Here is a 12116-nt window from a genome sequence, read left to right as displayed (position 1 = left end):
TGATGATTATCTCATGAGTCAATTTGTTAGTTAGCGTCAGGTGTCATGCTCTGATAGATGTAACACTGGGGAACGCGATGCTTTGAGTTTTTAGTTAATAACTCTATTTGTTTGATCTGTTTTGAGGATTAATGCATTAATGATGTGATGCTAATTTGATGATTTATTTTCGCTGTGTAAACATGAGATTTCAAATTATGATTCGCATTAAGATGTTCCTTGGTGAATGCATGACAGTGATGGAATGATGTTTATTTTATTATGAATTGTGACACCCTTGTTGCATGTTACTCTAATTTATTTATTTAATTGCCGCATGGAATTAGAGGGGTGTTACATGTCTTGCTACAGCGGGAAGTTGAAAAGAGTGGTTGTAGCACCATGATTCCAATTGGTGTGGAGATAAAGATGGTTGTGAGTCTACAGATGAATACATCTTTATGTTCGGTGAAGCACCAATCTCATGGTGTTCGAAGAAGGAATCAATAGTTGCACTCTCGTCTTGTGAGGTTGAGTATATTACCGCTTCATTATATGTGTGTCAACTTGTATGACTAATGAATCTATTGGAAGAGTTGGGCAACAATGATGGTGAGGTTGTCACACTCTTGGTTGATAATGTTCCAGCTATTAATCTTGCTAAGAACCTAAATGCGCATGGGAGGAGCAAGCACATTGAGATGATATTTCACTACTTGAGGGAGCTTGTTAGTGAAGACAGGTTAAGATTGAAATATTGTAGAAGTGAGGACAAAATTGCTGATTAGTTGACTAAAGGAGTCACAAATGATTAGTCTAGTGGTGGAGGCTTAGGTCTTGAGGTTGTGCTCCTCTCAAGGTCCTGAGTTTGAATCCAGCTAGGTTCTAACAATCCTTGTGTTGGATCAGTCCATACAGAGCTCTCTGGCTTTAAACGGGGGCCCCGCTAGTGGACGGTGGCATTAGTCCTCTTAGATTAGTCGGTTGCAAGGTCAGATACCTAAGATTTCAAAAAAAAAAAAGAGTCACAAATGATGTGCTCAAAAGGTTGAATATGAGCATAGACATGCAAGACTTGGAATACTTGAATTAAGGTGGTGTGCTTGATGAAATCCTAATAATTCAAGTGTTGTAATCGGTTAACACGAGGATGTAACCAGTTACAACTAATGGAAAAAGCACTTCTGGAGCAGAAAAAAGCTCTTTTGAGTTGACATTAACCGTTTACGCATATGCGTTAACTAGTTACACCTAATATGCATTTTTTATTTTGTAGCAGTTGTAACCGGCTAACCATTTGCGTTAACCCGTTACAAGCCCGAATTTTTGTTTTTCTTGTAACTTAATGATTTATTTTAGGTTTCAATTGTTGTGTAACACTTGTATAAATGCCTTGAGACACTTTCACATCAAAATTAATGCAATTGTCAATTCCCACCCTCAATTATTACTCTATTTCTCTTTTTTCTTGCTATCTTCTTCACATATTCTAAACTCTCCAACCTTTATGTGATTGTATGTTGTAACACTGATAATATTAATATTGTAAAAATTTTCTATTAAAAAGTATATGTAAATATGATAATATTGGCGTAAAATTGAATGGAAGTAATTAACATGCGTGAAAGGAATTATACCAAAACAAAGAGATGACGTAGAATTTGATACCTTGCACTGTTTCAACGTAATGTTAACCATGGCGCACATCACAGTTTCCGTCACAAATTTCACATCACACTCACAACAATGACTTTCTCTTTACTCTTCTCTACAATACTACAGCTACCAATGATAAATTCAAAGGGACAAGTAGAACAAACAAATTAATCAATATATAATGTTATTATTATTATATTCTCACGCTATTTGATGACCAGTACTAACTATCCATCAATTAATATTGATAAAAATAGTGTAGTAGTTGTACACAGTTAGTTACACTCTCTCTCTACCTTGATCATATCACAAGAATTATGGACATGGATTCCACAGGTGGTGGTTCCTCTTGTTGGCTCTATGATTATGATGGCTATGATATATCTCTTGCTGCTGCTGATTTCATGGCTTCTTCTCATCACTCTTCTGCTGTTGATTTCATGGCTTCTTCTGATCATCACTCTTCTGCTGCTTTCAACTGGATGCCTCAGTCTCAGTCTCAGTCTAAGACTCATATCATCAACCCACCTTCCTCCAATATCAGGTACTTTCTATTCTTCTTCACCTTTCTATGTTTGAATTAAGTGATATATTAGTCCAAGCTTTGTTATGGTTACTTTGTATTTGCAGCTTGGAAATGGAATACTCACTAGATTCAACTGTATTCGAAAGTGGCCCTTCAAAGCCTTCAAAGCGGTAACATCTCTTTCATGCCTTTGGATTCGAACATACTATGAGTGATTGATTGTTCCTTTATATTTGCAGCTTGCAAATGGAATACTCATTAGATTCAACTTTACTCGAAAACGGCCCTTCAAAGCGGTAACGTCTTCTTTGTCTTTGTAAAACATATTATATATATGGTTGAAATTCACTGGTTAATATGCCACTGTGATTTCAGGTTAAGGACAGACTCATATGCTTCTGGCTCGAAGGCGGGTCGTGAGAAAGTGAGAAGGGATAAACTGAATGATAAGTATGAATTATGATATTACTTCGCGAGTTTCTGATTGAGTTTATAGGCTTCTAAAGTAAAATCTGATGTTTTCTTTTCTTCAATTTGACATGATTTAAAGGTTTCTTGAACTGAGTTCTGTCTTAGAGCCTGATACACTGCCCAAAACAGACAAAGTAACTTTATTAAACGACGCGGTTCGTGTGGTGACTCAATTAAGAAATGAAGCACAGAGGCTCAAGGAAAGGAACGATGAATTGCGCGAAAAAGTTAAAGAACTTAAGGTGATTTTTCTCATCTTAATAAAGGACAGTCTGGTAAGTAATCCACGTTCTGCACGGTAGCGTCTTAATAAAAGTTTTATGTGTTTTGCAGGCTGAGAAGAATGAGCTTCGTGACGAGAAGAATAAGCTGAAGTTAGACAAAGAAAAGCTGGAGCAACAAGTGAAGTTAACAAGTGTGCAGTCAAGTTTCCTCTCTAATGCCATGGCTGCTAAAGCACAAACTGCTGGCCACAAGCTGATGCCATTCATTGGTTATCCTGGACTTTCGATGTGGCAGTTTATGTCACCTGCTACGATTGATACATCACAGGATCATCTCCTTCGACCACCCGTTGCTTAAGGTGGTTAGCAGCAACAGAATCCACTCCCTTATTGTACAAAAATGTTATTCGATTATCAACTTGATACACGAAAATTCTATGACTTCTTACATTGTTAACGTAGTTAAGCACATGGTCAATGAATTGTCCGATTTTGAATAACTCACAAATGATTTACTATATTGCAGTAACCATGTGTGCAAACTATGTTAAACGTGTAAGAAATTATAGAATTTATGTGTCTCGAATTGTTGTTGAAATAACTTTAGCGTTATTGTATGTGTGCTTTGCTTGTATTAAGTTTTTGTCCAAGTTATTCACTTTGTTTCTGTTGCTTGTTTTTTAAATTCAATGACTAAAAGTTTGCTTGGATTTGGTTGGAATGTATGAGTCATGATTGAAAATAAAAGTGATTTTAACTGAATTTTTAAGCCGTAATAATCGCACCACAATATCAAAGAAAAACATCGAAAACAATTTTTCACATCAAATAGGCTCACTAGAAATGGTTGAGTTGAGCGATATTTTTCTCATGCTTAGAAGAAGGCCATAAACAACACTAAAAAGCTGATGAAATGAAGGCTTGTAGATTTTCTTTTTCGTTCCATGAAGCCGATGCATCCTGTGTATGCTGTGCTAAAGATGCTAAAGATGAAATGCTAAAGATGATCAAAGATAATTAGATATGATTGATTTGAGAATTGACTTGTGAAGAGGTCTATATATATGTATATTGAGAGAAGCATTAAAGGAATTTGAAATGAATAAAAATGTGGCAGCATAAGACAAGTGGGAATAAAAAGTTTTCTATTTATGTTTTGTTGAATATTTGAAAGATGTGCAGGGCAATCACTTTGGGGATTTCCATGTTCCCAAGTGGTGCACACCTAATTCATGTATGCAACTGATCCATGGGGCCAGAGTATAAAACTACTTGGATGCTGTCAAGTAGAAATCTAATATAGAAAAATAACGAGAGGAATATGTTATTTACTAACATGGATAGTATTATAACAAAGCATTCAAGGGATTCAAGATGAAAACAAAGAGATTGGAAGTTGTTTGTTAGTTAAATTTATAGTTGAAAGTTAGTTATTTGTCGTTACTTGTTACACAGGCAATTATATGATAGTTGATAATGTATGATAGCTACAATGCAACATAGAATTGCTATATAAATAAATGTAATGAACATTCATATTTAAGGTAGAAGCCATTTGAACTCCCAAATTATCCTTTGGTCCTTAAATTGGATCATCAACTCCTTTTTCTCAGAACACACATCTGACATGCTCATCCTAGGTGATTAAGATGCTATGTTCTCATAGCACACAACTTCTTTAATTGTCTATTTTCACTTAACAGAACAAGAGTTTCATGTTCTTATAGACTTGATAGGTGATATCAAATTTGAGTAGACAACCTCCATCCTGTTTGAGAGACACATCTGTCAAACATATTGAGAAAAAATAGATTCTCAATTATACTGATGTCAAGACAGTATCTCTGACATATCTTCAAAAAACTCCAACTACTGATCAGGAGTTCTTCTTTACCAACTGCTAGGAATACCTTGAGAATCAATCATTCTCCCCCTTAATAGCAGTACAGACTGTGGTTAGTGCACACCCACACAATATTCTCTTTGTTCCAACTCCATCAGAACTTGTTTCAAATGAACAAGATCACAATTGGCTATTTTGATCTTCCATATCGTAGAGGGAATACCATTGACATATGACCTTGACCTTCATACTCAAGAAATCTGGTTGAGATACTAACTTGGATCAGAAGTTAACTGAACCAGGAAGTAACCAATAGGTTGACCATTATTCAACCAACCTTCCTATATAAGACATGTTTTGTGGATAAGATATCTTAGATATATAGCCTAGAAGACTCCTCTTCCAAATCAGGAGTAGGTTCCAAACATATGTGTCTGTTACATATTTGTTTAGCACCCAGAGCATCTGTTATGCAACATGGATCTTCACGCCTGCTGACATGATGTCCCAACATCTGATTGGACATCAGTTCCCTTCTAATGCCCTACTTAGCCTAGTTCTGAACAATCCTTGATCTCCTTCAAGGTCTTTTATAGATATCCATCTTCAAAGGATACATCACTAGGAGAGATCCAACAGTCCTTCATTCAAGGAGTTTAAATAACCCTTTAAAAATCTCACCCTGTAGAGGACAAATCTCATGGCATAGATTTCACACTTTAAGATGTGGTAGAACAAAACCAAAAGGTCTGACGTTCTTCCTTCACATGCCAATCTAACAATCTTTATACCTGCTAAGGAAACCAGAAGCTTCTTCTCCTTAGTTAGTAAACTGAAACCAATCTTTTAATCTCTGTACAACCAAAGTCCTTCAAAGCAAGCATCAGAACTTCTTCAAGAACACATGTTCTTCAGAGATTTTTGGGTGCACCTTAGTGACTCCTGCACTTAGGTATTCCTACCCTGTTGACCTCAATTCAACCATAAGTTTGATATTAAATCAAACACAATACCCCTAGAACATGAACCAACAATCATATTGTGGAGAAAAATAAATTCTCCCAAATTTTCTCAGACATGTCTTGATATCTTGTCTGAGACATATGTCTCTGCAGACACTCTATGCTACACCTATGGAGAGCATTCTCTCCTTCTTGTAGCAACAGAATTCCATACTTTCCTCTGTCATATAATATCATGTGTTCCTTGTTCTTCATGAATTTGATCATTGAGTCCTTCTTCCCTGTCCATTGTACTAGAAAGTATCTTCCCTGAGTCCCACCCATACATAGAACATGATGTCTTCTCTGATACCAATTAAAATTCTGGCCTTCAGACTCAACATGTCCTATGACTTGTTGGGACATCTGATCTGACATAACATACAATAGATAGATATTCTTAAATAAAACAATGCTGGAAAGTAATTGAACACATAGGATTTTTAACCCGGTTCGGTATAAACAACACATACTCTAGGGGCTACCAAGTCAGAAAGGAAATCCACTATTAGCAGTATCAATTAAAAGTAATATGCAAACAATCTCCGATTCACATGTAAATAACATCTGGTTTACTGACTTCTCGCTTAATCCCTACCTAGTGCAACTTCTACATAAGAACTTCCTAGATCAGAGAAACCCCTCTCACTTCCAATCACCGTAGTGATGTCACAATAACAACACACGTTACTGATATTGACGACTGTCATACCCCAAAATTTTCCCATCATATTTCAGTCCATTTGACTTTTCAAATGCTCAAAGATATACAAGAAGGAAGCATGCAGCCTCTCTCCTAAACGACAACCCTCAACCTAGGGTTTTGATCTTCTCAAAGTAAAATCAGTTTCTGATACCTCAATTGGATCCCATGGTCTCTCATATGCTTAGAGAATCCTCACATCAAGTTTCAAGCTCTGGTTCTGTTAGCTGAAGATTTCGTTTTATATTGTTTGTCCTTCGAAGGAGTTGAGAATCGAAGGAAAGATGGTTACTGATGGCCATCCCTTAAAAAGTAAAAGAATGGCTACTGATGGTCATGCTTCGAAAAATAAAGACTTCTAAGTTCGATGAAGATAAGTGAACGCTGAAAGATTAATGAAAGCATATGTCTTCGGGACTTAGACAAAATTCATAGAATATGTATTCAAGTATTACTACTTAGCGTGTTTTTTAGTAGTGTTTGTTTAATACACTGCCACGCGTCGAAGATGGACTCAGGCGGGAAGATTTGAAATTCGAAGACGGTTTCGTAACCGTTCAACAACAGATGGCTTTGCTGGAAGTTCTGATGAGAAACGTGGCAGCAGATTAGTATAGGACCGTTAAGGTCGAAACTAGTATAAATAGGAGTCTTAGTGTTAGGATTCTGTGTGTTCATTTTGTACAAATCACTCACATATTTACTCAAGTATCAAGCGTTAAGAGAAAGAGTTCGCTGAGAAAATGTACGTATGACACCACCATTTTAATACATGTGTATTATCCTTTGCTTTTAAATATCTTTCAGAATTACTGCATTTCGTTTACTTCTTGCCATTTACGTTTCTGCATCTTTACTTTAATGTCATTTACTTTCGAATTACTTTCATGCTATTTACTTTCAAAGTCTTTTATATTTCTGCAATTTAAGATTCTTTACGTTTCAATTGTCCTTTTAATTTTTTATGTTATGTCACTTCGATGAAGTCACATTTATATGTAACAAAGTGATTGTCAAGACTATTTGTTCTGTTAATCGAACAACGCTTATTGAAGAAGACAAATAATGAATATGGTTCGAACAAACATTGATAACAATCTTCTTGACTATGTGTCCTAGGATCAATCTAGTCGATCCTGCAAGTAACCAAATCATATTTATTATAGTTTGGAAGACTAGCGGTTGTTTACCGGAAATCACCGTAAACAAATTGGCACGCCCAGTGGGACAGTGTCAAGCAGATTGTTTTAATCAATTGCTTTATGTTTTGTCTAGACAATATCAAGATCTTGTATGAACCTTAGGAACGGTAAATTAAAGAACAGTGCACAACCGATTCCCAAACGAAGGTACAACAGGAAAATGGTCGTTACGGCCAGTGCAGGGGGTAATCAAGATCCCCCACAAGGTTCAGGATCAGGAGCGACAAATTCGACTTCTACTCAAGAAACACGAGATGCAACGGACTTTAATGCAATAGACTTACCTTTCTTTTGAGGCTCGTTTCCATCCAGTTCAATTTCATGACTCCTCAGGGCACTGATCAGCTCTTCCAAAGATACTTCATTTAGATTCTTCGCAATCTTAAATGCAGTCACCATAGGACCCCATCTTCTGGGTAAGCTTCTGATGATCTTCTTTACGTGATCAGCCTTGGTGTATCCCTTGTCAAGAACTCTCAATCCAGCAGTAAGAGTTTGAAATCTTGAAAACATCTTTTCAATGTCTTCATCATCCTCCATCTTGAAGGCTTCATATTTCTGGATTAGAGCAAGAGCTTTAGTCTCCTTGACTTGAGCATTTCCTTCATGAGTCATTTTCAAGGACTCATATATGTTATAGGCCGTTTCCCTGTTAGATATCTTCTCATACTCAGCATGAGAGATAGCATTCAGCAAAACAGTTCTGCATTTATGATGATTCCTGAAAAGCTTCTTCTGATCATCGCTCATTTCTTGCCTTGTCAGCTTTACGCCACTGGCATTTACCGGATGTTTGTAACCATCCATCAGAAGATCCCATAGATCACCATCTAGACTAAGAAAGTAACTTTCCAGTTTATCTTTCCAGTATTCAAAGTTTTCACCATCAAATACCGGCGGTCTAGTATAACCATTGTTACCGTTGTGTTGCTCAGCAGAGCCAGATGTAGATGTAGACTTTGCAGTTTCATCAGCCATCTTTTACTGAAGCGTTTTTCTCTTCCTGAATCTTTTCTAAACACGGTTAAGTGCTTGCACCTTAGAACCGGTGCTCTGATACCAATTGAAGGATAGAAAAACACTTAGAAAGGGGGGGGGGGGGTTTGAATAAGTGTAGCTTTAAAAACTTGACCGATAAAAATAAATTGCACAGTTATTTTTATCCTGGTTCGTTGTTAACTAAACTACTCCTGTCCACCCCCGCAGAGATGATTTACCTCAACTGAGGATTTAATCCACTAATCGCACGGATTACAATGGTTCTCCACTTAGTCAGCAACTAAGTCTTCCAGAGTCTTCTGATCACACACTGATCACTCCAGGAACAACTGCTTAGATACCCTCTAAGACTTTCTAGAGTATTCTGATCCACACGATCACTCTAGTTACAACCTGCTTAGATAACCTCTAAGACTTCCTAGAGTATTCTGATCCACACGATCACTCTAGTTCCTTACAACTTAATGTAATCAATTCTAAGAGTATTACAATTGCTTCTTAAAAGCTATAATCACAAACTGTGATATTTCTCTTAACGTTTAAGCTTAATCTCACTAATATATTACAACAGCAATGTAGTGAGCTTTGATGAAGATGAAGATTCTGAGCTTTGAATAGAACAGAGTTTCAGCAAGTTAATATGAGTTGTTTTGTTCAGAATCGTTAACCTTGCTTCTCATCAGAACTTCATATTTATAGGCGTTGGAGAAGATGACCGTTGAGTGCATTTAATGCTTTGCGTGTTCCGTACAGCATCGCATTTAATGTTATACGCTTTTGTCAACTACCTCGAGCCTTGTTCACGCTGTGCCTACTGACGTTGCCTTTAATAGCTTCTAACGTTCCTTTTGTCAGTCAGCGTAGCCTGCCACATGTACTTCCTTCTGATCTGATGTTTGTGAATACAACGTTTGAATATCATCAGAGTCAAACAGCTTGGTGCAAAGCATCTTCTGATCTTCTGACCTTGAAGTGCTTCTGAGCGTGATACCATCAGAACTTCAGTGCTTCTGATCTCATGTTCTTCTGATGCTTCCATAGACCCATGTTCTGATTCTGCTTCGACCATCTTCTGATGTCTTGCCAGACCATGTTCTGATGTTGCATGCTGAACCCTTTGAGACAAAGCTTCTGAGCGCTGAATTATGCATACTCTTTATATATTTCCTGAAAAGGAAATTGCATTGGATTAGAGTACCATATTATCTTAAGCAAAATTCATATTATTTGTTATCATCAAAACTAAGATAATTGATCAGAACAAATCTTGTTCTAACAATCTCCCCCTTTTTGATGATGACAAAAACATATATAAATGATATGAATTTGCGATCAGAAAGAGCAGTCGGCAAAAGACAAATTACACAGCTATAGCATAAGCATGTGAATATGTCTCCCCCTGAGATTAACAATCTCCCCCTGAGATAAATAATCTCCCCCTGAAATAAATACTCGAAGAACTTTAATAAAAGACTTCCCTGATTATTTCGGTAGAGACGATCACATAAGCTTCTGTCTTCAGAGAATTCATAGCTTCTGACTTCTGCTTCCATTGGACAGCTTCAGAACTTGAATTTCTTTAGATCCCTAGAACACTCATAGCTTTTGATTCCTGCTTCCATTTAGGACAGCTTCAGAACTTGAATTTCTTTGATCTTCAGAACATTCACAGCTTCTGATTTCTGCTTCCATTTAGGACAGCTTCAGAACTTGAATTTCTTTGATCTTCAGAACATTCACAGCTTCTGATTTCTGCTTCCATTTAGGACAGCTTCAGAACTTGAGTTTTCTGGATCTTTAGAACATTCACAGCTTCTGATTTCTGCTTCCCTCGGATAGCTTCAGAGCTTTGAATTTCTACCAACATCACTTCATGCTAGATTTGTATCAGAACATTGTTGAATGTACCAGAGCATCATCAGAGCATCTCTACATCCTGAAATGTTACAGAACAAAACTAAACGACAAAAGTCAGCATGAACGAGTCAGAACATAAAATGTATATTAGAACACAAAATATGTATCAGAGCCATATAGGCTAAAAATAATGTATCAGAGCAAATAGAATTTTGTCAGAACAAATAGACAAATATGGATCAAATTCTATTATCAAAAATTCTGATCATTCTTCCTTCTGATTCTGAAGTTTCCTAGCACTCAGCTTGCTTCAAGAATCCAAGAGCTATCTCTGATCATTTCTTCTTGCTTCTGATTCTGAAGCTTCATAGCACTCAGCTTGCTTCAAGAATCCAAGAACTTGATTCATCTTGTTGCTCCTCATGTTGGTCTTGAATGATTCCTGCAACAACACAACTTAAAAACATATGAAGCTTGCAGCTTCTGTTAGTAAATGTGGGGTCTTTTTACTCGGTAACTGATAATATTAATCAGATCATTTATCACATATTTCTCCCCCTTTTTGTCATATCATCAAAAAGCAGAAAAGATTCAGAGACAAACAAAAAGAAACACACGGAGGAAGAAGATGATTTCATTGAAGTTCAAACATCAGGTACAGAAGTACATGAAGATAAGTAAGATCAGATGCACAAAAAAAACAGATGCAACGAAAAGAAAGAAACAACACAGACTCAATCTAAGACGGCCCTAGCCTTGACAGGATCTTGGCCAGCATCTCTTGAACCTCATTGTTGTGTCCATCTTGCCTCACCATGAAAGCTCTAAACTCAGCATTGAGTGAGCTTTGCTCATCCTGTCTCTTCTGAATTTCTTCCAGAGTCCTTGCAAGACGAGAAGATTCATCAGAAGAAGCTTCACCGCTTTCAACCACAGGAATAGCAACTTGATCTGTAGCTTCCATGGATAGATCATTTGCAGGGATTTCCTCAACAGGATCTGATTCAGCAACATGATCTTCAACATCTGCTTCTTGCATAGAAGCATCTCCATATTCTGCAGCAAGAATTTCCGAGTCTCCATTCTCAAGTGCCTGAAGAATGGCAGCTAGATTTCTGGGAGCAGAAGTGTTAGAACAAGATTTGTTCTTATCAATTATCTTAGTTTTGATGATAACAATAATATGAATTTTGCTTAAGATAATATGGTACTCTAATCCAATGCAATTTCCCTTTCAGGAAATATATAAAGAGTACGCATAATTCAGCGCTCAGAAGATGTGTCTCAAATGGTTCAGCATGCAACATCAGAACATGGTCTGGCAAGACATCAGAAGATGGTCGAAGCAGAATCAGAACATGGGTCTATGGAAGCATCAGAAGAACATGAGATCAGAAGCACTGAAGATCAGAAGATGGTATCACGCTCAGAAGCACTTCAAGGTCAGAAGATCAGAAGATGCTGTGCACCAAGCTGTTTGACTCTGATGATATTCAAACGTCGTATTCACAAACATCAGATCAGAAGGAAGTACACGTGGCAGACTACGCTGACTGACAAAAGGAACGTTAAAGCTACTAAAGGCTACGTCAGTAGACACAGCGTGAACAAGGCTCGAGGTAGTTGACAAAAGCGTATAACATTAAATGCAAAGC

At 37.1% G+C, this 12116-nt stretch overlaps 1 protein-coding gene across 1 annotated transcript; it reads left to right on the top strand.

The window, feature by feature from the left end:
• Positions 1-1697: 1697 nt before the first annotated feature.
• On the top strand, positions 1698-3619 carry LOC131648065 (transcription factor bHLH115-like). The gene is made up of 6 exons (XM_058917858.1): positions 1698-2179; positions 2266-2331; positions 2401-2457; positions 2537-2611; positions 2712-2874; positions 2966-3619. The coding sequence occupies exons 1-6, from the start codon at positions 1953-1955 to the stop codon at positions 3212-3214; spliced, it is 837 nt and encodes a 278-aa protein (XP_058773841.1). The 5' UTR covers positions 1698-1952; the 3' UTR covers positions 3215-3619.
• The last annotated feature ends 8497 nt before the right edge of the window (positions 3620-12116 follow it).

Source organism: Vicia villosa, linkage group LG2 (genome assembly GCF_029867415.1).
Source record: "Vicia villosa cultivar HV-30 ecotype Madison, WI linkage group LG2, Vvil1.0, whole genome shotgun sequence".
Lineage (NCBI taxonomy): Eukaryota > Viridiplantae > Streptophyta > Magnoliopsida > Fabales > Fabaceae > Vicia > Vicia villosa.
Note: the sequence above shows the minus strand (reverse complement) of the source record. Positions and strands in the feature narration are given on the sequence as shown.